We start from the raw sequence: 26,927 nt of genomic DNA, 5'->3' as shown, positions 1-26,927 counted from the left end.
CAAAAAGTAAGGAAAACCAGAGCCAGCTCATCCATTAAAGGGAATGAACGCTGGCTTTGAACCAACCCAAACCCTAAATACATTAAAGCTCTCTGAATGCTCTTAGTTCAGTGCATGGTGGAAGTAAATGATACCCTCTCCGGAGGAAAAACCATCACCCAAGCCTCACATTATTTCTACAAATTTGTACTGACAATGTTCACAGATAAAGCTGAAATAACACGGTATTTAAAAAGATTTGACCAAAAACCAAGGCGAAAAAATATGACATTTGAAATACACACAGGAAACCCAAATATGAACGTTAAAATTACTATTATTAATATAGGTTAAGGAATTAAAAGAGGAAAAAATATAACAAAGATTGAACTTCATAAAAAGAAAAAAAATAGAAATTCCCCAAACAAAAAGTTTAATGACTGAAATGTGGAAAATTAAGAATAAATAAATGGGTAGAATGCCAAACTATACATAGCTGAAGTGAGAACTGCTGAACTAGGAGTAAGATCCAAAGAGAACAGAATAGAAAATACAGAATAAAGCATATGAGACATATGGCATATGGCTGAAATGTCGAAAATAAGTGTGGTAAGATTAACAGAAGGAGGATAGAAATTGAACGGAGCACGACAAATATCTGAAGAGATAATAACTGAAATTTTCCTACAACTAACAAAGTACATCAAGTCATAAATGCAAGAAAGAAGTCCTGAAACTCATTCTGGGAGTTGCCGCCATGAAAGGGCACTGCCCTACCCAAGGTTATATCCTCCCTAGGGGAGCCACATCCCATATAAGTCAATGTGGAGGTACAAAGGTCCCTTGACTCCATGAGGGACAACTGGAGGGCCACCTTGGCTTTAGAGCTTCCTCTGGGATCTGCTGAGGTCTTTTTGCAACTGCCTCGCAGCTCAGCGTCTACCTGTGTGTGTCCAATCCTACATTCCTCATTCCCTTACAGGTGTTATACCTAAGCACACGCCCCAACAAACCTCCTTTCACACATCTCTGACTCCAGGACACTTCGAAGAAGACAAATTTGCATTATGTAAAACCTCAAAGTAATAACTAGGTAAGAAAGTAGTAAGGAACAATTTTCATCATCCTCCTCATTCATGTATAATCGCATCTCATTTTCACGATGCCTTCTTATAGCTTTGTAGGATTAAAAAACAGACATGGTCTGACTATTCCTCATTTCAAACAGGGCATGGTTCCTCTTTTGGCTTACAATCCATTGAGTTTGGAGTTTCTCCCTTAGCTGGTTGTCTCCAATCTTTCTGTGAGTTCAAACACTTACCTGTCTTAGGTGCTTTTTCACAATATATTTTGTAGTCATCACTGATCTTCTCTATGGCCATCTTTGGATATTTATAGCAGAGTTCCTCAAAGGTCATTTTCTCTGTGTCTATCAAGTAGGGAAAAATGGGGAGATTCTAGTAGTCCACTCTGGGTTCAAAATTCATATACTTTTGTTGAAGGTGTTGCCTTTGAAATGTTAAGTAGTGTTTTAACAGAATGTGTGTACACAAGGAATACAAGTTCCCCAGGCCAAGTTAGAAGGAAATACAATGCCCCACCCCCCATGCGAGGATTCTGCCCTCCTTGGGGACACCTGACGCATGGAGATTTTCTGCCTGAGGGGACACTCGGGTAACTGAGATATGTATGGCTTTGAAAAAGGCACTAATTGTTAACACAGACACAAGAAGTAATTAATCCAAATGAATATCAACCTTTCCCAAGCAGCCATCTGTTGTGGGGAGCAGTTGCAAATGTATTTCAAGCATTCTGCTTTTGCCTCAAAGAATTTGATGCAAGGAGCTTTCTCTTCTTGGCTCTGTCTTTGGGAATTACTTTCAGAATTGACACCTCATATATCTGAATATGATCAATAGGTGCACATAATTGTCCTTTGAGAGAGAACTATGTTTTCTAGAAATAGCCACACATTGTTTCTAGTCAAGCATGGTGAATGGAGAAGGAGTCGCTTTTCTTTGTATCCAAACTGAGGTAAGACAGCGAGGCTGACACAGCAAGAGAAGTTTTCACCAGGTACTAGGAAATGAAAGCAGAGTAGCCACATTTCACCTCTTACCCAGGTGAAAATGTTCATTTAGGTTTGGAGTTCTATGGTTTCAAGTAAGTTTAGTCACACAGGGTTGCTCTGGAACCGTCCAGGGCAGTCCCGCGCTTTCTGACGTTATACTGGTGAAGTCTGGAAGGAATGCGAGGGTGTGGACACACAAATGTGCACTGCCCAGTATGCCAGCATTGCCATTGTCACCATTATTGCCAAGGGCATCATCTGGCTATAAGTTGTAAGAGCAGTGGTTTATTTCCGCAATGGATCCAGGGTTCTAGTTCTCTCTTGCTGAGCAAACTTGGGCAAGTCTTTTCACCTCCCTGGGACAAATTTTCCCCAGGTGAAAGCAGAGAGCATTCTAGAATGCTCTGTGCTCTGTGAGTTTATGGTGCAGTCTGAGCAGAGGCACCCGCCTACCCGGCAGTCAGGGCCCTGGGTTGGGCCAATGCACACAGGTGGCACCTGTATCAGGTCATAGTTGTGTTCCGAAAGAGCAATGGTAGAGAAAGTCATGATGTGTGCTGGACGGAGGGGGGAGGCGCTTCCGTGGAGGGTGGTTCCCACTGTTCCTCGCCATCCATGACACTCCATGGCCCCCAACGGAATGCCTGTTGCCCAGTGGATGTGCGGTGAAATTTACCAGTTACTCTTTCTTCCACTTTTCTCTTGATTTCTGGGAGCGGTTCAGAACTTAGAGAGAAGGTGAAACCCTGACGTACACCAGAGGGCCTGTTCATGATCCATTTAAATAACTCCTGCCCAGGCATGGCTCCGAGGGGCAGGCATCCAGGGCACCTCATTCTGTATATGGCGTGTGCGTCAAAGTTTTAAAAGAGTTGAGTGTTACATTTTTTTAGTGTAATCTAACAAGTGCTACTTGCTGAGCATCTGCTTGCCGTGCTTGCAGTACCTCCAGTCCCCTCAACAGGCCTGCAAAAGTAGGGGCCGTTTTCCCCAAACTGTAGATGAGGAAACAAGGCTCGGAGAGAGGAGGTAACTTGCCTAAGTTCACAGAGGGAGTGAGTGGTGGAACTGGAATTTCAGAGCTCTAGCCGACTCCTACCCTACCCACGTTTTTTCAAAATGTAGGTCACGACTCTACAGTGTGTCAAAAACGAAATGGAATCATTGCCAGCATTTACAAAATGAAATGGAATAGAGAATATTAGAGTGCATCATCTTATGTAACAAGGACAAGTATTGGTTTGTGAAAATATTTTTCTCAGGGGTGGCCAAACTTTTTTCAACGTTTTCCACCAAGGGCCATATGTGGTAAAATTCACAAACAGCCGGGCCACTCACTCGAGGTGAAGTACGTATTGCCTCACCTGGTTTATTTAAGTAAACTAAGTATATTTTTGGAATTTGCTGCAGGCCAATAAAAAAATGGATCGCAGACCGCAGTTGGCCCACTGGCCGCAGTTTGGTCTGGTCTATATGCACGCGCATATGTACAGGTATAGGTGCCCTGAAGTCAAATATATTTACTGTGGATTGAAGTTTGAGAAACCCGGCATTACTCTGACTGCGTCAGCAAACAGCATTAGCTTGTTCACGTAGAATAAGAGTGGCGAACATGTACCGGACTCGTACTACTGCCAAACACTGTGCACATAGCTTTCATAGCTGATCTCCAGTCATCTCACAACAAGCCTGTTATTTTTCCCACTTTGCAGAGGAGAAAACGGGGGCTTAAAGAGAGGTTAAATATATTGCTCACGTTTACACAGACACTAGTAAAGCTAGGATATGACCCAGACTTCTGGGACAGCAGAGCCTGTGCCCCCTCACGCCTGTCTGGGGGGCTGGTGTGTTACGTTGGGGGAGGACGGTGGCTGTCAAAAATATATTCACAAAAATGCTCTGGACCCGATTCTGGGGGATGAGTGCTGAGGTGGACTAAGCTTATCGGCTGCACGAAATGAAGTATTCAGTTCAGCTGTGGTGATGCTTTGGGGACCAGGAGTCTGGCCAAACTTGGTGCTCTGGCTCCCTTCACAGCCAGCAGGGGCCTCTGCACTCAGTCTGGATTCAGATCCTGGCTCTGCCACCTACTGTGTGACCTTCGGAAGGTCACTTATCCTCTCTGTCTCAGGCCTTACCTCCTAGGTTATTTCGAAGATCAAATGAGGTCATCTTTGCATTGCACGCAGCTGACACACAGTAGTAAATGATCACGAAATGTTAAATGTTAATCTTTCTCAGTTGCCTACGTGTAAGGGTCAGAAAAACAGTGGCGATGGCCCTTACCTGCCAGAAACACTGGAGACTTCAGTTCTACCCAGAGAGAGCCACCTTGTCTGAGGTCCTCGGTAGCGATCTTTTGCCACTGCATAGAATCCATGTCCTCCATGTTTGCCAAACCCTGGCTTAACTCCAGCGATTCCTCAAACCTCTTATAAAGAAGAATGTTCTCTTTTTGGCTTATAGATTCTCTTTTATGCCATTTGGTCCTGAGGTACTTGGTTTGAGTCTAAGAGAAGTGGGGAGGAGGGCAAGCAATATTTGCTACAGGAACTAGACCAGAGGCCAGATTTTTGTCACCGCCTCCTCCTGTCACACAGACATAGGCTGATCCTTTTCAATTTGTTCAGAACCATTGCTCCCTGACACACCATTCCCCTTCCACTTCTAATGAAACACATTTTCTACGAGGGAGAAATTCTATATGAATGAAACGTCTTCAAAGTCATCTTATGCACTTGAGTCTTTTTCCTTGAGAGGTTTATATTTAGAACTTCGGGGACCATGTCAACCTCCCCCTACCACCGGGTTGCCTCTAGGGAAAAAACCAAAATGTCATTTACTTTAACAAATAAAGCTTCTGAAAGAGCAGTTACTCTCTTTTCTCCCCTCAACCTCATGATTCCTCCCCAACTCAAAGCCCGTCCTACTGAAAAAGTGAGAAACCAGTAGTCCTCTTCATCCAGGAACCCATCATACCAGGGGCTGAGGATCTGAAAATCAAACACGACGCAAGCGTCAGGAGGAGGTGCTCAGTTGGCTGCATCTCTCCTGCTAATTTTACGGAGGAGACGAGTAGGCTCCAGATTCTGAATTCTCTAATTTGGAAATATAATGGAACAGCACACATGAGCTATGGCCAACCAGGGGGCATTCGGTTGCCTTTCTGAATATGGTGGCCCAAGCCTCTGAATCTCAGAGAAGAGCGATTGATACTTACTTAAGACGAATACAACAGTTTACAGAAGGACAATTATTTGACGTCTCATACTTCTTTGTTCCCTTCAAAAAGTACTGTCTCATTTGATGCTCAACATAGACCTGAAAACCAACCATCTCCCACTTAATATCTCCCCCTTGAGGACCTTACCCACTTGTGAAGAATATTTCATTACCTTCAAACAAACAACGAAACAACAATAACAATAACAGAAACCTATGGGTTGGTGCTTAGCTAGGTTTATATATCTGTTCTCTCACAGTCATTCATTGATTGATTGATTTGACAAATATGTTCTACTGTGTCCCACGTGCCAGACAGATCAATATGCGACAACCTTGGTTCTCAAGGAGCTCCCTTACTAGCATGGTGAAAGGCACGATGACACATGCTACCAAAGAGGTGTGAACAAAGTTCTCTGGGAGCAGAGAGGAGGGAAAATGAGTTTTCTTTTGAGTTCAGGAAACCCTGAAGATGAAGCCAGAGGGGAGAGGTGGAGGACAGGCCGTGGAGGCCTTGTCAGTTTTAGCGAGGACTTTGAATTTTCCTGGAGACAGAAAGCCATCGGTTTTCAAGGTCCTCACTGACTTCCTTTTACTAATTTTCAGTTAAATTACACAACTTATGTTTTGGCAGAATCCCTGCGGCCGGTGTGGAAATGAGCCTGCGGACGGCTAGGGAACAGACCCAGATGCATCAGTGAGGTGGCCATTGCAGGAATCAGGGGAGATGCGATTTGGCTTGGACTAGAGTCGTTGTCACAGGCGAGTGGAGGAATGCTAGATTCCAGATATGTTTTTAAGGTTGAGCCAACAGGATTCACCAATAGATTAGACATGGGTGTGAAGCAAAGGCGAGTCATGGATGATACCCAGATTTTTCATCTGTGAAACCGTACGAGGCCCGTCTCATCTATATACAAATACCTCCACTATCTTTGCTGAAAACCAAGGCCCAGGCACAGGGCTTTGCTGTCCAGATCTGCTCATCCAGGAAGCACAGCCCCAGTCTAAATGCCTCCACAAAGGGGCCTTTGGGCTTCCGTTACTCAAGAACTGTGCAAAGGACAGCTTTGGCTGTGGATCCATTGGACTGATGTGGTCCTAGATTACCCAGATGTCCAACCCTGGGTAATTATGATGTAATGGAAATTGTGTTGGACTTAGAACCAAGTCCTCTTGGGTGCTGACCCTGGTTCCTCTACTAGCCTGCTGTGTGCCTTTGGGCTAATCCCCTTACCCTCTCTGAGTCTCATTTTCCTCAACTGCACGACAGTAGCAACAACACTACCCTGTCTGCCTCTTGGAGTTGCTAAGACGCCTCAAGGAGATAACGGCGTGAATGTGCTCTATAAAGTAACTATATTATAATGCACTACATAATTTGCTGTTCATATCCACTTGTCCCTTGACATCTACTCTCTACCCTTCTTCACCCTGCTCATGCCTTGGGAGGGAGATTAACCTGTACGGACCATATCAAGAGGTTCCCTTGATCTCTGGTAGGGTTGATCCAGTCAGGAATCTTGACAGAAGATGGAAAAGCAGGAATAGAGTGAGCCTGGGGTATCTATCCCCCCGATCGCTCCCATGCAGATCACTGTGGACTGGCTGTAACCTTCTACTGACATACTGACAATTACAGCTCCTGCCAAGTGTTCCATTCCATACAGCTCTTTCTCTCCTGGTTCTGGTAACTAATCTCTCTCCTTGACTCCTCAGGCCTAGAAATGAAAAAGGTGACCCTCCCATAGTGGCCCTGGGATCTCTGCGCTGTCCTGTGTGGTTTCCCTACCGTCATGCCCACTTCCTTGTCTGTAGTCCCTTTTATTGGGCTTTCTCATCTATTACTTGACTCTGCCATTTGTTTTCTGCCAAGAGCTTGATACTATAGTGAAGCTAGGGGCCTTACTTCATGCGAGGCTTCAGGATAGTCTCATGCTTTTATCTAATGTGTTGGGATAAGAATAAACACTTTTCAACCGGTTATTTCCTTGATGGCTAGTATAGGAAAAGAAGACCCTGCATTTCAATGCATAATGTTTAGGACAGAGTTATTGAGACTTCCCTCAATGGAACACTCTGAGGTTCATGGTTTTGGGAGACTCCACATAAGGGGGAATTGAAGAAGGACTAAAAGGGGGATACTGACCACTCCCCCACCTCCATTCTACTTGGGAGTTTTGGCTGGTTGTTGGGAATTTGTACAGCTTGCTCCTAAGAGATGAACCAATTCTTCACTATGTGAAGGATTCTATGGATAATTCTATCGTTAACTTAGCGTAAATGACCAAGTAGGATTTGGGGTCAGTCTTAACCTAATCTCCAGGTACTAACCCATTTTTGTGAGGCATCGCCTACCTGGCAGATCTCATTCTGGGCTCTGGGAATCCAGGGGTTCATAACCCCCAAAGGCAGCAGTTCCTTCAGGCCTTCAGTGGTTTGGGATTTGAGTGGTAGGCATGAACCCATCTGCTCATTCAAGTAGAGCTCACAGATTCGGTTGCCCATTATGTGCCGAAAGACGGCATTCCCGCTCGTCTTATTAGTCACCAGGACACCGAGGAAACGGTGCAGGTCCTGCCAGAGGTCCAGGAGTTGGATTTCCACTTTCAAATTCAGCTTCTTCAGGTGGTCCCGGAAGGGGCGGCCTGCATAGATGTCCGCACACAAGGCCCAGTGGGTGTACCCCAAGGAAAGGTTTTGCTTGAGGGCCTTCTTGATTGTCATCTGGGGGGAGTGACTGATGATGGGGGTCGCAGTCCTCAGGTGAGTAGAAAGCTTTGGCTCAAAGAGGCCCTCCATGTGGAGGTGGTTCTTGGCTTTCATCTTCACGTCGGACTTCCTGGCACAGAACATATCCTTTTCCAGGGAATCGATTATTCTGTCCTTCGAAGAGGCCTCTTTCAGGGAAGCCATTTGTATAACCACCTTCTCCTGAGGACACATCTCCTGGGGGGACATAGTGTGGGCATCTGGCTTGGTATCCAACTCTAGAGACCGAGAGGCATGATCTATCAACTGCCGCATCTTCCATTTGCTCCTCCTGCTCGAGTACTGCTTCTGGGGGTGGTGGCACTTTTTGATGCTCATGTTTAGAGGGAGCCCCCCTACGTGGGTATAGCAAACACTGCACAGGCGAGTCTCGTATTCCTGCATCAGACCCTGGCATGACTCCTCCTTAGCTAAAGTCGTCTTGGCATGGGTGTAAAAGTTGGGGAGCCAATAGCTCTGGAGTTTGAACACAGCCACTTTCTGCATGTTTTTCAGGGTCTCCCTCCTGGTGGTTGACTTGTTGGGATGCCAGGTGGTGAGGTTCAGGAGGGACTCTGGAAAGAATACAGAGAGACGAAGATGAACATGATGTGGTGAGGCTTTTTTAATTCTTCCAAATGTTTTTGTGGATTGCATTTCCTTCATGCCTCATGCAATCCAGGGCTGTGAACAGGTCAAATATATCATGGACATGTTTTTAGGGTTCGTTCAGCACAGAGTGATCCCTTTTTCTGATGACTTTCCTTCTTCCCCATAGAAAGAAGTCATTTTATGGGATACTTCAAGTTATTCTATAGACTATTGAACGTGATTATAAAGAAAAGCAAAAGGCACGAGAAAATGTGTTTAAGAAAAGGACACGTGGAGCTCTGACTGGGATTTCTCAGGGGCAGATCTGACAGGAGGAAACGGTTTGGACTGGATCGAGGAGTCCTTACTAGCCTTGATTTTAATGTCATCAGTACTCAATGATCTCTATGAATAGAGGAGAGTGTGAGTGCTTCCAAAGAGCAAATCTTCTGGAACACATTTGTGTTTGGGTTAGCAATGCCTCCTCAGGAAATAAATAAATAAATAAATAAATAAATAAATAAATAAATAAATAAATAAATAAATAAATAAATTTGGATGAACCTGATGTTCTAGAGAAGAGGTCGGCAGGCCTTTTCTGTAAAGGGCCAGCTAATAAATATTTTAAGCCTGATGGGCCACAGTCTGTGTTGCACAGTCTCCTTTAAAAATATAAAACACATTCTTAGTTCACAGGCTACATGGACTTCAATTAGCCTGTGAGCTATGGTTTGTTCTAGAAAATCTCCCCAAAAGATAAGCCCAGAAGATGGAGAGCTGTTTAATTACCTTGTCCTAATTCCTCTTTATCCCACCCAGCCAACCGTCCCTGGCAAGTAATCGCTCAGGAAGAGGCCCATACCAGCCTAAGGACAACTGGTCTCTCTCATCCCTCCCCGGGTAGGGGTTGGGGTTCCCACTGGCATCCTTGATACATAGAAGATGGAAAGGGTGGCAGTTTGCAAAGCAAGAGACTGAGGGCTATCAGACACCGGATTGTGTTTCTGGTTTCATGTCCCTGGGGTCCCATCTCAGATATGCTTTATGGTTCTTACTGATGTTCATGTTGCATAGAGTTACCACCCGCGAGCCCTCCTGAAGATGGGTGGCCTTCAGCATGAGGAGGAGGGACAGGTAGTGGTCTCTGAGTTCCAGGTCCATCTCATCAATGCTCAGCATCTCCTCAGTGAGGATCCAGAAACCCACCAGCTCTTCACCTACAGATCGGACAGAGGAGACACAGAGCTACACCACAAACCTTGCTCCTTCAGTGGTCGCACCTGAGTGTAGCAGCTGATGCCCCCACCCCAGCAGCCTGTGTTACTGCCTCAAACATCACCATTCATCACTCCTGTGGGCGAAAGCACCGTCTCCAGAAATGTCCTAATGTGGGGGCAGATGGGAGGCATGGGGAGAAAGGACTGAATGGATAGGAATCGTTTGTGACTTTTTTTGTTGTTGGAAAAGCTGTCACTTCAGGGGAAACTGCCAGACTCTGAGGATGGATCACGATACATTTGAGTTTTGTCCAAGAAATAAATGTCAGAGGAAAAAGAACATTTCCTAGATCATGGACCCAGAGCAGCCTGCAGAAAGATGCTGGATCCAAAAGCTGCCAAAGCCTACATTCTCTGTGTTCCAACTTTGCCAGAGCTGAAGTCTTTGTGACAAACTGAAAGCTAGTCTGTCTAGTTCTTCCCTACCGGCTCCCTGGAGATCCAGGATTTCACCCTTAAACTCGGGCTTGTCCCTGGGTAAAACTTAATATTGCCAAACTGGAGTGTCAGCCAGTGCCAGCTGCTGGCCTCCCCGCCCTCCTCATCTACTGGGCCCAACAGAACAGAAAGCAGTGCATCCCAACCCTTTTGCTACAGGGATTTATTTATGGACTTGTTCCTCGTCTGTCTCCCCACCATCGTGGCAGCTTTGTGAAGCGGGGATGTAGGGCTCCTGTTCACCTTTGCTTCCCCACCTACCAGCACAGTGGCTGCCAATAAACATTGTTGAATGAATGAATGAATGAATGAATGGGACTCTGACTGCTTGTGCCCTAACTTATACTATGGATCCCAGTTTTCAAGACTCTACCCAAATTGGATTATAAAATATTTTTATAGTATTTGCCATAGACATACATAACTGTCAATCAATGCTCGGGGGCCCCCTGGAAGCTAAGAACATGCAAAGGCCCCAGGAACTCTAAGAACCCACCTGCAGTGCCCTTGAGGTAGGTGCAGAAGCGCCACATCCCTCTGACCCCGCCAATGCATTTCTGGAGTAGCCACTGGTCTGCCTTTATCCATCTCATCATCTTGGCTGCCAGGAAAAGTCCATGGTAAGAGAGAGACAGTGAGCTCTATCTCTCGGCATTGCATACAGGCAGACCCCCATTCGCTCAGTGTGAGTGAGGAAACGTGCCCAGTTAAATGAGTTGGGTCCTGATTGTGTGGTACTTTTTATCATCATTATCATCATCATTATTATTAGTTTCAGGTGTACAAAGCTATGTAATAGACATTTACCTCCCTCACAAAGTGATAACCCCCAATCTACTACCCCTCTGACGTCATATATAGCTGTTACAATACAATTGACTCTATTCCCTGTGCTGTACTTCACATCCCATGACCATATATATATATTTAATTATAGTCGACATTCAACATTATTCTACTTCAGCTTCAGGGGTACAGTGCAGTGGTCAGGCATCTACACAGTCTACGAAGTGATCCCTCTGATAAGTCCAATACCCATCTGGCACCCTACAAAATCTTTACATTATTGATTATATTCCCCATACTGTATTTCATATCCCCGTGACTATTTTGTGACTACCAAATTTGTACTTTCTAATCCCTTCACCTTCTCCCCAATCCCCCAACCCTCTCCCATCTAGCAACCATCAGTTTTTTTCTCTTTATATATCTGAGTCTATTTGTTTTGTTCACTCATTTATTGTTCTTTAGATTCCACATATAAGTGAGATCATACGGTATTTGTCTTTCTCAGTCTGCCTTATTTCACTTAATGTAATATTCTCTAGGTTCATCCATGTTGTTGCAAATAGTAAGATTTCATTCTTTTTTATGGCCGAGTAATACTTCATTGTATAAATGTACCACACTTTCTTTATCCAGTCGTCTATTGATGGGCATTTCAGTTTTTTCCATACTTTGGCTATTGTGAATAGCACTGTAATAAACATAGGGGTGCACATATTTTTTCGAATTAGTGTTTTGGATTTCTTTGGATAAATACCCAGGAACGGAATTTCTGTGTCATAAGGTAGTTCTATTTTTAATTTTTTTGAGGAACCTCCATACTGTTTTCCATAGTGGCTGCACCAATCTGCAATCCTACCAACAGTGCACGAGGGTTCCCGTTTCTCCACGTCCTCGCCAGCACTTGTTGTTTGTTGATTTATTGAGGATAGCCAGTCTGACAAGGGTGAGGTGGTATCTCATTGTGGTTCTTATTTGCATTTCTCTAATGATTAGTGATGTTGAGCATCTTTTCATATGTCTGTTGGACATCTGTATGTCCTCTTTATAGAAATGTCTCTTCATGTCCTCTGACCATTTTTTAATTGGTTTTTTTTTTTTTGATGTTGAGCTGTATGAGCTTTTTATGAATTTTGGATATTGACCCCTTATTCGATGTATCATTGGCAAATGTCTTCTCCCATTAAATAGGATATTGTTTTATTGATGGTTTCCTTTGTTGTGAAAAACTTTTTAGTTTGATGTAATAGTGTGGTACTTTTGAAGCCAGGCACCAGGCTCTCTAGTGACATGCACCAAATGACATGTGAGGGACGCAAAAGTACACGTACAATCCCCAGATGAAAAACATCCTCCTGATAAGGCCTCTTGCCTTCTACAGTCCCCACACGACAGTGATTTTGCCAATCCAATTTTCCCAATACATATATTGCAGGAGAAAGACAAGTAGCGAGTGATTTGTTATCACATTTCATTCAGTGGGATCTCCTGAATCTTAACTTTCCCTAGGTGGAACACATTTAGTTTCCTTTGGTTGGTTGAGCTGAAAGTCAAATTATCAATTTAACTCTAGACCAAAATTTTATTCATTCATTCTTTCAACAAATATTTATTACACGCCTACTAATTGTCAAGTACCATTGTAAGTGTTTGAGATACATCAGCAAACAGAACAAAAATCCCTGCCCTCAAGGAGCTAATATTCTAGTGAAGGAAACAAACAATAAACAATAAGCATAATAAGTACATTATCTAGTAAAGTTGAAAGTTATAAGCACTGTAGAAAATAGTGAAAAAATAGAGTAGGGTAAACGGGGTTGGGAGTGTGAGGGCAGTGGTTGGACGAGTGGGCATTAGGGTCATCAGGGTAGGCTTCATGGAAGAGGTGAGGTCTTCACAGCGATTTGAGGGGACGAGAGAGGGAGCCAATGTGGATATATGGAGAAAGAGCCTTCCAGGCAGAGTAAACAGCCAGTACAAAGCCTTGGAATGGGAATGTGTTCAGTATGTCTGAGGAAGTCAAAAAGGCCAGTGTGGCTGGAATGGAGTGAGCCAAGAGGGAAGTAGGAGAAGAGGAGGTCAGAAAGGAAATGGAGCCAGGTCTCTAGGACCTTGAAGACCATTGCAGGGGTGCTGGATTTCCCACTGAGATAGGAGCCATTGGTGTGGGGGTTGGGGGCCGTGAGCATAGAATTGGCATGATCTGACTTAAATTTTAAAAGGCTCACATGGCTGCTCTGAGCAGCAGAACAAGAGCCGAAGCAAGGAGTCTAAGAGATGATTTCAGTAGCCAGGTGAGAAATGACGGTGGCTTAGACCAGGTGGTAGTAATGACGGTGGAGAGATATGTTTGATTCTGGATATATGTCAGGCAATTTTCTCACGTGCTATGGCCACCATTAACTCTCTCATTTCCGGCTGCAATGAGACAAACAGCCAGCCCTTCTGACTCTTGCTTATTGATCTAGGTATCAATATTTCAGCCTAAGATGTCACCTATTGACACAACACAGGCTGAACCACCTGTGTGTCTAAGGCTACAAAGATGGCTAGTCTTTGTACCTTACTGTATTGCTATGCAATCTGGCTTCCCATATTTCTCCACAGGTACACCCCCATGCTTACCTCCTTCTGGGGAATTAACGAAACTGAGGAGCTCCTGACAGAGAATGTAATGGAAACACAAGTTGGTTTTACAGAAGAAAGGTAACCGGTATTTTTCCAACCAGGTCAACAATCCTTTGTACTTTGCAATCTAGAGTCCAAACAAAATAGGAAAAGAAAACAGAAATGGAACTGAACTGCTAAGAAATTCAACTGAGCAAGAGGCAGTCGATAACCTCACACTCACAGGACCTGGCCCAGAGGAGAAACGTGCTGATTGAAAATAGTATGTAAGGGGAGTGGAGACAGGCTGAGTCTCCCAAAGGAGTCAATGGATTGGTAGGAAAGAACAGCATTGGTCTTTTGTCAAAAAAAAAAATCTTCCTTCTTCCTGGGTGAAATTTTTCTTAAAAAGATCTAAGTCTTGAGTCATAGAAGAGAAGCAGAAAAGGTTTGGGTCTGTGGTGTCAAATCATAACTCTATGAGACTTGCTTCTTTGTGAGCACACATCATTTTTCACAGGCTCCCAGTTCACATCAACTACACAACATGTACAAAAAGCCACACATAACACCCTTTAGAATATGGGATGGATCCCTGAGAGATTGAAACCACAAGAGAAGAGAGGGGGAAAAAATAAAATTCCTAAGTTCCAGAGTTCTCCTAGGGAAACCAGATATAAGAATCAGAGTGGAGTGTCTTTCTCAGCTTTCCAGATTCCAGAGAGAAACAAAGGCTTGTTGTGAGCAGGGTTTACGGTGATCTTTCTGATCCCACATGACATGGGTCGGGAATGTGGAAGCCATTTGTAAATCGAAGGTCTACACAGTGGACAAGGAGAACAGGAAGGGAGAGAAGGAGAGGAGAATGACAATGGACACAGACAAAGGAAGAAAGATATAAAGAGAAAGACAGTCTCTGGAGGAGAATGGTCGAGTAATCATTAGGAATTGCAGAGTGGCATCTTTCTTTGAGCTATACCTTATAAGACAAAATAATCACTACATGGCCCAGGGGCTGCCACTTCCTATGTCACTGCCATGGCAGGCGTTGTCCATCAATTTCCAGACTCTTCCTGGTTTAGGTGTGGCCTCAGAGTTCTTCTCAACACAATGCTCCAAGCATCTACTACCCAACAGTCACAGGGGGCATGAGAAATGAATCCCATTTGCTAACCGTGGATTAGAATATAAAGGGAAGAATTCACGAGCATTGCTTGCCCAAGTGGTAAAAATGCAAAAAGGAGACATGTCTACCTGGCTTGATACTGTTTGTTCTATGGGCTCTGTTTATAGTTTCTTCCATAGTCCTCCTCTGGGCCTCTCCTCCTCCCTCTCCCAATCGCACTTCCAATTCAGCTCCCTCTGCCTCCACCCCGAACACTCCACCATTCAAGAATCTTACTCACCATGTCATGAGGTATTTCTGGCCACAAGCTCCACTGTGCATTTTCAACTGTGTAAAATGGTGTCTGACCAAAAACCTGAAAAACAAAGCTAGGAAACAGCCAAAGGGGTAGAGTTTCCCTTCACGAACATGTCACGGTCCATCTGCAGCCACAGGGGAAGAAAGGTTCCATGGCTTTCCTATTTCAAGGGACATCAATTCTTAAATTTATTCCACTGAGTCAACTTGCCTTGCTTAAAAACACCCAAACTAGACTAAATTGCAAGATTCATTTCATTTGGCTCCGCCCTGCCCTGACCTGGGCGTTACCTTGCCTGTGTGTACAAAGGCCAAAGACAATGATATTATAAGGTGTTTACTTCGTGTATTGCATTATTCATTTCTCCATGGACTTAGAGAGCCAAAGTAAAGGCCTAAACCCTTTCATAAAGAGAAACAACTTTGGATTTGTCTACACTCTTGAGCTGGAGAAAGCAGAGAAGACTGAGGAGATGAAGATTAGGGGTACAAATTACTTATGGGGGCATTAAGTGGGTCCAACACTGATAGATAATTCTAGGCTACTGTTCTCTTCTGTCATGGAGGCCTCTTCTTCCTTCCTTTTCTGACCATGTTGCTGGCACCACTATCTGACACCCAGGCACTCAAGCCTGTTACCCCAGTCTCCTCTCTTTTTGTTACCACCTCTCCCCAACATTCGAACAGTGACAAGGTCTTGTATTTTGCTTTGTAAAAAACTCTCTTATTTGTCTCATCCTCTTCACCTTTTGCCATTAGATCCTTATCACCTCCCACCTGGACTGTTGAGACAATCTTCTAACGGCCAGACTCCTGCATAAATAAATTTCCTCAAATAAAAGTCCAATCATGAAGGGTTACGTAAAACCCTTTATCGGTTCTCTATCGCCTTCAGGATGATATCCAAACGCCTAAGCAGCCTGCCTGCTCTCCAAGGCCTGGCTTAGCCTGCCTGTGCAGCCTTATTTCTTGCTCTCACAACAGTTGTCTGTCTGCCTCTCACAGTTTTCTTCAGCCTTACTGAGTTATGTACGGTTTCCCCCAAAATGCCATAGGATTGGATTCCCTGCTGCCTTGACCTGCTCTGTTCTACCTGTAATGCCTTTGCTTCTCTTGCTACCCAACTCCTCAGTCTTTCCCTCCTACTTCTTTACCCACATTCTCGCCCCTCTTCTCAAATACCTAGTCTTCCTTCAAGACTTGGCCTGTGTCACCTCTTTTCTGAAGCCTTCCCTGACCCTCTCCGGTAGGAGTGGCCTCTCCCTCCAAGCCTGCTAGAGACTTCTGTCATGTCACTCTTAAATATCGGTCTCTGGTATTTGACTGGCAGTTCCTTGAGGACAAAGATGATATCATTAATATTCGTGTCCCAGTGCTAAACCCAGCGGCTAGCACAAAGTGACTACCCAAAAAGTGTTTGTGGGATAATAGAGTGTTTTTTGCCAGTTGTAGAAAATGACACCTTTTGACAGGTGGCATTCCACGGAAAAGGGTGCCCTGAAATGAGCCACAATTTATAAGGCACTCATGTTAAGATATAACCAAAGATGAATCCAAAAAGACACACTATTAGTCTAGGTTTGGGTTTAAAGAATATTTTTGATGTGTTTTGGGTTGTTTTCGCTGTATATATAGAGAAAATATATCGGTTTGGTTCCAGGGAATAAGTCAGGAATTGTGACGTGCTAAACACTTGGTGAGAGGGGCTAGAGCACACTGAATAACCACAGTCCCTGTCCAGCAGGAATTTACGATCTCACCCTCCAGTGGGGGAGACACACACGTAAAGAATAAGGGAGCTGCAAAGTGCTAAGGGGCACAGACGGAGGGAGAAGTAAGCTGGATTGGGAGGACCTAGGAATTCCTAAGGAGAACAGGATTTGAGGAGAAAAATGGTTAAAACATTAGCAGGTGGAACTGTGGAAACCAAGAACACTGCCAAGGAAAGGTGCGGAGGTGGGAGAATGGCAGGTGTTCCCGCCAGGTGGGGCACTGGGTCCCAGCAGAGGGGGTGACGGGCCCGCAGAGGCAGTTTAAGAGGCTGGGGATTTGGGATAATGGCAAGTTCCTAGAGATTTTAGAGGAGACTCGGAGTCATCTTTGCTCAAATTGAAATAGTTTTGATTTGGTGAGGAGTTTATTTATTTAGTTTTGAAAGGCACTCAGCTCAGTGAGGGTCACTATTCAGCTATTGATGACACAGGGACATCTAAGTCTGAGAATGCTTACCGGGAGAGAAAGAAATGTGTTGAAAAAATCGGCAAAGATTTCATCCTCTAGCAGAATTATGAGATTTGTAGATCTGATTATCTCTATATGAGGAGGGAAAACAAAACACAAAAAACTCTCATGAGCCAGGATTGCACTCAGGATGAGAAAATGCAGCAACTGAGCAGGTCATTCCCCAGGGCCAAATCTCAGCGTGGGTCATTTATCTCAATCCGCCCCCCTCCAGAACTCTCCTTTGCAATATCACTCTGCGTACACACCCCCAGCTGTGGGGGGCTCACTGCCTCACAGGGCTGCCCGTCCCATTTATGAAGATACGCAATGTTTCGAAAGATGTTTCCTACTATGAACTGCCTTCTTTTTTCTTCTTTCCATTTATAGAAATTCTGCCCTCTGAAGCTTGACAGAATTCTTCTAAGTGCTCCTAAGTGGGACAACGCTCCCGTATTTATAAAGACATCACAGCCTTTTGTTTCCCTCCAACTCCTCTGGCTAATTAAGCACTAAGCCATTCTTCAACCACTCCTCGCATGGCCTCCCTGCCAGCCGGTTCCTCTCTTGTTGGCTGGAGTGGCACCCACACCTCAAACACTCTGCACGCTCCCCAGGGAAGAGCACAACCTACTACTGCCTGTATTTTCTTGTGGCCAGAAATGGGGTTAGCGTTGGGTAGTCTCTCATTATGGTATGAATTCCATCATCCTTTATTTATGCAGTCACTTTTCAGAAACCAAGGGCAGGCATCTACATTTATTCCAATCAGATTTCATCTTGTTGGTGTGGGCCCAATATTAGAACCCAACAACAGCTTTTCTGAATATTGCTTTGGTCATGCAAAGGGTTTGTTATTCCCCTCAGGCTTCATTGTTGTGTTACTTGAGTTTTTCTGAGGAGATAAATGTTGAAATGTTGAATGTCACAAAGCCAAGCATAGAGACCACAGGTAGACTAGGTGACCCCTCTAAGTGAACTCTAATTCACTGTCCATGCTCTTAGAGCACACTGTTCAACTAGTGAATAATAAGCGAATTGTTTTATCAATGGCCCAACATTTTCCCGACATACCCAGAATTATAATAAAAGATTTATGAAATAAGCAACCTAAATACCACACATTAGTCCTATCTGTCAGTCTAGTCGAACGTCTGATGTGAATAAGTGTCACTCACAGGTCATTATGATAATATGACAAGTAAGCAAGTCTCCTTCACTTTTCCTGATGACACCTGGTGGTTACTGTCTTTGTGTAAAAGCAATAGAAACCCAGACAATCAAACACAGTTGTAACAGAGCTGATGTCAGTTCTTGCCCTCTGTTCCACAGATATCTGCTTTTTTTCTGCTGTCTAGAGTTATACATTTTTCTGTGTTTTTCTGTTTGTTTGTTTTTTTTTTTCTGTCTCCCTCCTCAGCCTTTTGCTCTTCTTGTTATAAGCATTCCCTGGTTTTATGCCACATGGATGATTCCAAAATCTATGTTTTTAGTCCAGACTTCTTTCCTTGGTTCCAGTTCTAAATATCCAAGGAGCTATGGGACATCTCCATATGGGTATCCACCAGCACTTTCATCTCAGCATTTTCAAAGCTGATCTGATTTTTTTTTTTTCTTTCCAACCTGCTCCTTTTCCTGTATCCCCAATTTCAGTTCATGGGACCACAACTCATCCAATTATCTACACCAGAAACCTGAAAGTCATCTTTGATTCCTCTCTTTCTCTCTGGTCCTCTCTCTCTCCAATACTCCCATGTGCAACGGAGGGCTGTGCTCTGTGGTTTCTCCTTCTACACACCTCTGGAATCTGTCCTCTCTTACCCATCCAGAAAGCCACTCCCTTATCTCAGACCTCTGTCATCTCTCATCTGACTATTACATCAGTGTCTTAAAATGGCCTCGCTAGCTCCAGCCTCTTTCCTTCCCAAGCAGTCTCCACTCACGACCACCATAATCTTTTGATGCTATTATTGTTAAAAACCCTTCAAAGACTTTTCAAGGTCCATTGAAGTCCAAACGCCTTAGTAGAGTACCTGAGGCTTCGCCAGATCTGGCTTTTTTTTTTCCTTTTTAATCAATTTATTTTTTATTAAGATAAACTTGGTTAACAACATAAATTTCAACTGTACATTATAATTTGATATCTATATACTCTATTGCATGCTCGCCACCAAAAGTCTAGTTTAATCTGTTACCATATATTTGACCTCCCTCCATTTTGCTCTCTCCCCACCTCTCCCTTCCCCTCTGGTAACCACCATTAGATCTGGCTTTTGAGTTCCCTGCCAGGCTCATTTCCCAGCACCCCACACTGTGCTGCTTCCCGTTTACCAGCCAAGACACTGCCCGCTCTTACTCACGTTATGTACTCTCACTTCCAACCTCCATGGCTTTGTTCTTGCATTTCCACTGCCTGAAATGTCCTCTCAACCCCAGTCAGCTTCACAAATTACTAGTCATCCATCAAGAACCGATTTACATAAAATCTTCAAGGGGAACCAAGCACGGTAGAATATACGGCCATGGTGAAATTGATCACTACCCCCCCACTATCATGTATATCTCCCGTCATTATAACTGACAAGTCATTGTTTTCATCCATTGATGTATCTGTCTTCCCCACCAGACTGAACTCTATGACAGGAGGAAGCTGGCCTTTTCCTTGTTCTTCCTCTAGGCACTAACAGGGTTTGTACAATGTCTAAGTTCCAGAGATGTTGAATGAATTGTTCTTTCAAGAGAAGATCTTCAATCTTTAGGGCTTTTGTTGGTTGGTCATTCACAGAGCCTGGCATGGATTTGTTTAATAAGATGATTAAGACATCTGAGTACAAGAAAGTAGAATTTGGCAGAAATTTCCCAATTGATGGTGTTCCATAGCTACACACACTGCTGGTAATAAAGGGCTCAACTGTGACAGGGCTTGCCATTAACGAGCCAGTCTTCATGGGGTCTAGCAACAAGGCTCTCCACTACCTCCCTTTCCTCATCCTACTGGTTCTTCATTCGTATTTTTCCATTCCCATCTGTTCTGCCTTCAAACTTCCCAACAAGTTGGGAAGGCTTTCAACACTCTTTCCACACAATAATAATACTGACTTGGGAACAAAACAAATCCTTGGATAACCCCAAACCTCACACTAGCCTTCTCCCTGAACAAGGTGTGGCACACGATGATGTGAGCAGAATTTTACTTCCTCCCTCTTAGTTGCCCTTAGTTGTCGTATGAGTGGGGTCCTATCTTATCCTCAAAGATATGGTGGCATAAGGTGGGGGTGGAGGTGGGAACAAGAAGAGACAAGGAAAACAAAGGGCATGAGTCACAGAAGAGCCACATGTGGTTTCCCCAAATGACTCCCTGGGAAGATGAGAGGTCTACCTTCTTTGGGAGGCTCAAAGCCTCCGAGCTCCCTCTCAGACTCACCGACATCATTCATGTTGCCATGCTCTTCCTGCCACTGTGACTGATTTGGGGCAGAATTACCCGCAGTCAACAGAACCCCATTCCTTGTGAATGCGCAGTGACACCTCCTCTAGGGGTTCCAGATTCCATCAGTCTTACATTCCCTGATCTCCAGGATCCCCTTCAACGTACCAGACTCTTCCTATACTTAGGCCCGTAGTCCACACTATTTTATGAGCATTGACAGTTTCTTTATAATTGTTGTCCAAATATAAATCCCAAGTTTAAGTTCTGTCTCTTTAATTTGACTTTATGCTTCGGGAAACGAGGGATCTGTTTATTTCTTTCTAATGTGTCTTTTGGAGATAACATCCTTCTAGAAAGTTAACTAGTACTCAATGAATATTTAATAACTTGACTTTTCTTGCAGATAAGCTGGTAAGTTCAACCTAAAATCCAATTTTGTTTTCCACCCCTTCTCTTCCATCCCAGATAGTTTCCTCTGGTTGGCTGTGGATTACTTCATTTTCCATTGACTTTGAAAAGGGACGGAATAAACAATAGCTGAGTGTCTTCAATGAAGTTAGAGTAGGTGTTTATACTTTGTCCTCATTCAATTCAGCGCTGCAAAATAGAAGTTATTATTACCTCCTTTCCACTGAAAGATAGTAAATGCAACAGAGATTCGCTCCGCCTATTTGATTCAAGAGCCCATGTCATTTCAAATATGCCAGTAAATCACATGAAAACTTTCTTTTCACATAAAAAGAGCATTTTAATGGACTTAAAATTTAAATCTCTTGGACTTCCTCACAACAATCTAATTTTCTGTGTAATTTTCCCCACCACTTCTTGTGTATATCCTTATATGTTTAATTATACTTACTTTCCCACAGATGGTATAAAAGAAGAAATAAACAATATCTATATGGAAAGGAGCTATTTTAAAAAAAAAGGTATCCCACATATCTAAGAATTTTACCTGAAGACAGAAACAAAGCCATTTAATATTTTCATCAAACCATAGGATATACAACTGGAGATTTTCTGTGACCAATTCTGACCAAAATTTTTCTCATCCAGGTCAGGCCTCCATTCTAGTCACTCTAGAAAAAATAGAAGCAATTATGGGAAAGAAGTTATATTTGTCTTCCATTTTAATTTTTCTCAAGATGATACAGTGTTAGTTAAGTGGGCCAGGATTAGTTAATGGGTTATCATGACCACCTCAAAGAAAAGACCTGAAAATGTTTTATCCACAGAGAAACAGTCCTAGAAATGAAGAACAACCATAAATGACAAGGAGACAAAATTTTGTAGAATATTTCCAATTTACCAAGGCCTAAAACATCTGTTGAAAGCTGGCAATTTGGAACTCAGCACGAGTGGCTCACAGAGAATGACTTGTGGCAAGATGTTCAGAATATTTTAACATGGAAATCAACTTCTGTTATTCGTTTTTTATTAACTTAAACAGTCTTGAAGATTAAGTTCTTGTTCACGTCAAAAATAGGTCCATCGTTTTTGGTTAGTCCAGGCTTTGGGTCTGATATACACATTTGGATCCCTTCTTGCAATGTCATAGGACGTATGTAAATGAGCCCAAAGAGGGTGCTGCTGGACACTGATTCCGTAAGGGTTAAGTGCACTCACTGGGGTTTTGTGTTGTTTTACATTGTCTTGGTGGTCTCTAACCACCCTTCTATTTGGGGTAAAATATTGTGTGAGTCTCCCATCCATGGATGCCAGAGGGGGCCAGGCAGTCCCTCTCCCTGCTCTGGCAGCAGGGACATGGACACCTGTCCTAGACTCAGCAAGCAGACCCTCCCCAGAACTTTTTGTCTTGAAAGGGTGACTCAAAGCTCAGGGGAAATGAGAGATTATACAAGGTGGTGTCTATGACGACACATGGTCAGTGATGGTGGTACCAGCAGTAGTGACACAGCGGGGACAGCCACAAGGCTGAAAGAAGATGCTGTCATTGAAAATGAGCATGATTTCAAAGGGAGGTGGTACTAACTACCAAAGACAAAGTCTATGTAGATATCACACTAGCAGCTATGGTACTGTAGGTATCAGGATGACCCAATCCACAGATCCGTTGCTGTGGCTATTAATTACAAGGTCCCTTGGAAAAAGGATGTGTGGACAGTCCACTAAGATTCTACTTGAGAACAGAAGCTCCATGGTGGCTGGGATTGTTGAGTATTTTATTCAGCGACACATCCTGAAATTCTAGAGCAGTTTCTGTCCCATGGAAGTGCTCGATCAATATTTGTTAAGTGAATGAATGGACATGAATAGGAGGCTATAATGAGCCATCATGGTAGAATATCAGGTCCTTCACCCTATTTTCAGTCCTGAGTCTCACCTAGAAGCTCTTAAATAAAATTTAAAAAAAATTAAAATTAAAAAAAAAAAAGAAAAGCATTTTGCCCTGTGGGAATACCTTGCAGTATTTTTGCAAGTATTTATTGTGAGTCTCCTTCCTAATCTTTGTCAAAGAGATCTCCTGCCAATTCCAGGGTAAAGGAGATGCCCAGAGTTCTGGGAAATCACTGGATGCTGGATCTGACCCAACACATAGTAAGCGTCAGAGCTGAGATGTGAACTCAGGTCTAATTCAAAACCATTTTAAGTCCTTACGAGAATTTTAATTAGGTTTGTAAATACGCATTGTTAGATATTTAAATTCTTTAAAAGAATCATATTTTAAATTCATAATATCAAATGTCTAAGGAATTTTCATTCACAAAATATGGAAAACTTGATTTATCAAATGTATGATTTCGTTAAAAAATAATGAACAAGTGGAACAACTTTAAATAAAATTACTACATTATCAATAATGCTATGTGTCAAGTTTAAAAGCTCCATAATTAGGTTTTTAAATGTGTACCATAATATATTGAATATTGATTATAATCCAAACAACTGCAAGCATTTTTGTTGTTGTTGGCAGAAGCTTCCCCCTCAATTAATAAGAGACCATTAATAATCCTCAGACTTCAAAGTGAAAAGAAAATTATCAAACTTTCCATAAAACAATTTTGAGTACAGGAACTTAGAAGATTTCAGAATGCCTGCTCTGAACTCCTCTAACAAACTCTTATTATCCTCCAAAGCCCAGATCAGAATTTAACCTACATTTCACTTGTGCTACACCTATAATAGATTCTTTATTTACTCATTCATGAACCATTTACTGCCTGCTTATTATGTGATGAGCTAAAAAGAGCTTTTTGATAATTTTCATAAAATTACTAAAAAGCAACCATTTTAGCTCAAGGGGCATTTTGACACTGTTGTGTTTTTGAGATACACACACAAATCTACCTACCTGTCTATTTATCTATTATATGTACTATACATAGATATAATATAGATCTATATATGTGTCTGTGTATATAGATCTATAAATATAAGCTGTATCTATCAATTGAATACTGTGCTGATTCATGCGCACACATCTAAGTTTAGCAGGAAACAAACAGACTTTCATTATGTTTACTGGATGCTTGGACAATACTTACTTCTGTATTTTTCTGCCCTCCTCGTCATCCTTCCTCCATTCCTATTAAATTAATACGTACTTCAATATCAAATAGAGAACGAGTGCCATTTCCAGGCTCATGTAGAGATGGTGCCCTCTGGTGGATAATGGTGAAGATTACACCTTTCTCTCCAAAACTCGATGTGGGTTTTTTAGTTTTTGTTTTTCCCCCAATTTATCTTCAGCTGGTTTTACATTTCAAAGTTTAGGATTGCTATCAGAATACTCATCCATACTGTGAAGTCGGAACACAGAAAGGGCCGCGTCATCTAAACAGCAAGCCTGTCCATGCCACATTATATCAGGCCTCAGTAATAATCCTTTGCGGCTTTGTAGGCCCCTGTTAATATTTATTAATTTTCCTGAAAGATACACGTTGTGAGGTATAATAATATTTGGAGGCATTAATTTACTACAAGCCTGAGTTCATTAGTATCTAACAGAACCTCAAAAGTACTCTGAAATGGGACAGATCTGTCAACAAGCAGCTTTGGTAACTCTTCCATGTTTACCTTTGGTAGAGAGAGACTATCTTGAAAGATTAATATTTGGCTTTTTTTTTCTGCCCTTGCATTAAACTTCCTCTAATTAATGAAAGATATTGCCTCAAGATGCTAAAAACTATCAATTTTTAGGTTAAAAGAATAAATATGTTCTTAGTATCAAAGAGGAGGCCTGAGTGAGGTAGAAAACCAGTTTTGCCATAAAAGGCTGTAGAAAAAAACCAGATTCCCTACCACCCCAACTTCAAGACACTAGAGGAGGATCAACTGGTCTATAGGAAGGGGGAGTTGCAAGGCAGGGCAAGGCCTGGAAAGATCTCCAAGGTTGTGGGGGAGAAACAAGGAGATGGGACCAGAAGGGACAACCAGGAACAGAGCAGAACCAGCAGGGGACACTGCTGAGTTCTTCTGGTCACCAGGACCAAGGTGAAGCACAGATGCTGAACTAAGGGTCTGAACTCCACAGGCTGGAGGCCCCAGCTTCCCAAGGTTGGCAGACAAGGTACATACTGTGCATGCGAGGGCCGAGCAGCTCAAGGTAGGAAGGGACCAGAAGCAGGGCAAGTGTCTGCGTCACAGGAGTGGGCTCTTGGGGTATGAGGGATCTCCTAATTCCAAGCCCTAACCTACACAAATAAACACATTCCCACTGAAGGCAGAGCTGGAGAAATCTGGACTACGTCGCAAGGGCAGGGCCAGGAGGGCTGGCCAGGGTCTCCTCCAATAAGAGATAACTGGGAGGCTTGATTGCTGGAGAATCCTGGGACCCCATCAGGCAGCAAGTCCAAATGGGGACTGAATGCCACTATTTCAAAGCTGTGACCTCAGAACGATTTTCAGTGGGTGGGCTCCCTCCACACGAGAGGCTCTGCAGATGATTAGGGGCCTGAGGAATATTTCATTTCCATCCCAGAGACCACAGCTCATCTCCAGGGAAGAGTAGCATTGCTATCTGATTGCCTCACTGCTACAAAGCGTAAGCCTTCCGTGGAGCGTTGCCTGCTGGCCACACACCGGATGTCCAGCACATGCATGCCACCCCGCGTTCTGAGACATTGCTGAGCCCCATCTAAATGATACTGGGAAGCACCTCTTGCCTTTGCAATAACTCAGAACGCGCACCAGCCCCCCAAACCAGAGGGTAGAGCCCCAGACAATAATTCACCTCTCCTGAACCTTAACTCTTGAACCAGAAAATTAACAAGGAAGAGTAGGGCCCGAATCAAAGGAAGAGGGATACACAGAGTTCTCCTAAGAACTAGACGCAAGAGAAGAACTAGAAGGATAATGATCCTCTAGAATTCCTGCCCCAGCCTCACTCTGTCCTAAGCCCAGATATTTTAGCCGTGACCAGGAGTAAGGGAAGCCTGTCAGATTTTCCATCTCCTGGGGGCAGCAGGGAGAGAAGCAGAATGGGTAACAAAGACCCTCTTTTGTGAGTTCCCCACAATTTAACTCCACTCTTCAGAATTCCACCTCCCTTGACATCCAGCTATAGCGTTATGTGATATAGCAAAATGTCCAGCCACTTTAAGCCAGTTTCTTATCCTTTTTGAGTTTTAGATTATCATCTATAAACCAACCAGAAGGGGTAGTTGTACGAATAAAAGGAAAAGTATATGGAATAAACAAGCCGTTGGATTTTATTATACATGAGAACTGGAAAGAGTCCAGGTGAGATTACTACTTAGAAATTGATTAAGGTGTGTACAGAGCAAAGATAGAAGAACGTGACAGGCTGTACTCGGGGGCTCAGAGACAGAGACGTTCTGGAAGCAGATGAGCCCTTTGGAGCCCCATTATGTGCAGGGTGTTGCTCTGTTCTAGTACACCCTGCAGAGGAAATGGTCTCTAAGGATCGTGGTGATGCCATCACAGCATCACACAGGTCCAAACTCATCAAAATGCATACATTAAATATGTGCAACGCTTTGTATATTGAGTGTACCTCCATAAAGCAGGGAAAAAGGATCTGACTTTTCTCTGCATAAATCATAAAGTAATCAACAGAAAGAACTCAGCCACTGTTCCATGAGTTCCATATATTCAAAATAGCAGCTCAGATTTAGTATGAGTATTGAAGAGACCCAGAAAGAGAAAGGA

General features: G+C 43.3%; 1 protein-coding gene across 1 annotated transcript in view; it reads right to left on the bottom strand.

The window, feature by feature from the left end:
- Window positions 1–20,802, bottom strand: part of RGSL1 (regulator of G protein signaling like 1) — a 46,652-nt gene extending 25,850 nt beyond the window's left edge. Inside the window, exons 1-10 of the mRNA XM_033092720.1 lie at window positions 20,790–20,802; window positions 17,375–17,457; window positions 15,129–15,203; window positions 13,741–13,870; window positions 10,826–10,930; window positions 9,670–9,831; window positions 7,631–8,598; window positions 4,981–5,043; window positions 4,337–4,559; window positions 1,301–1,408 (exon numbers count right to left, since the gene is read on the bottom strand). Of these exons, the coding sequence (XP_032948611.1) occupies window positions 1,301–1,408; window positions 4,337–4,559; window positions 4,981–5,043; window positions 7,631–8,598; window positions 9,670–9,831; window positions 10,826–10,930; window positions 13,741–13,870; window positions 15,129–15,203; window positions 17,375–17,457; window positions 20,790–20,802 (1,930 nt within the window). The remainder of the gene's footprint in view (window positions 1–1,300; window positions 1,409–4,336; window positions 4,560–4,980; window positions 5,044–7,630; window positions 8,599–9,669; window positions 9,832–10,825; window positions 10,931–13,740; window positions 13,871–15,128; window positions 15,204–17,374; window positions 17,458–20,789) is intronic.
- Between the last annotated feature and the right edge of the window lie 6,125 nt (window positions 20,803–26,927).

Source organism: Rhinolophus ferrumequinum, chromosome 22, assembly GCF_004115265.2.
Source record: "Rhinolophus ferrumequinum isolate MPI-CBG mRhiFer1 chromosome 22, mRhiFer1_v1.p, whole genome shotgun sequence".
In the NCBI taxonomy this organism is placed as follows: Eukaryota; Metazoa; Chordata; class Mammalia; order Chiroptera; family Rhinolophidae; genus Rhinolophus; species Rhinolophus ferrumequinum.
Note: the sequence above shows the minus strand (reverse complement) of the source record. Positions and strands in the feature narration are given on the sequence as shown.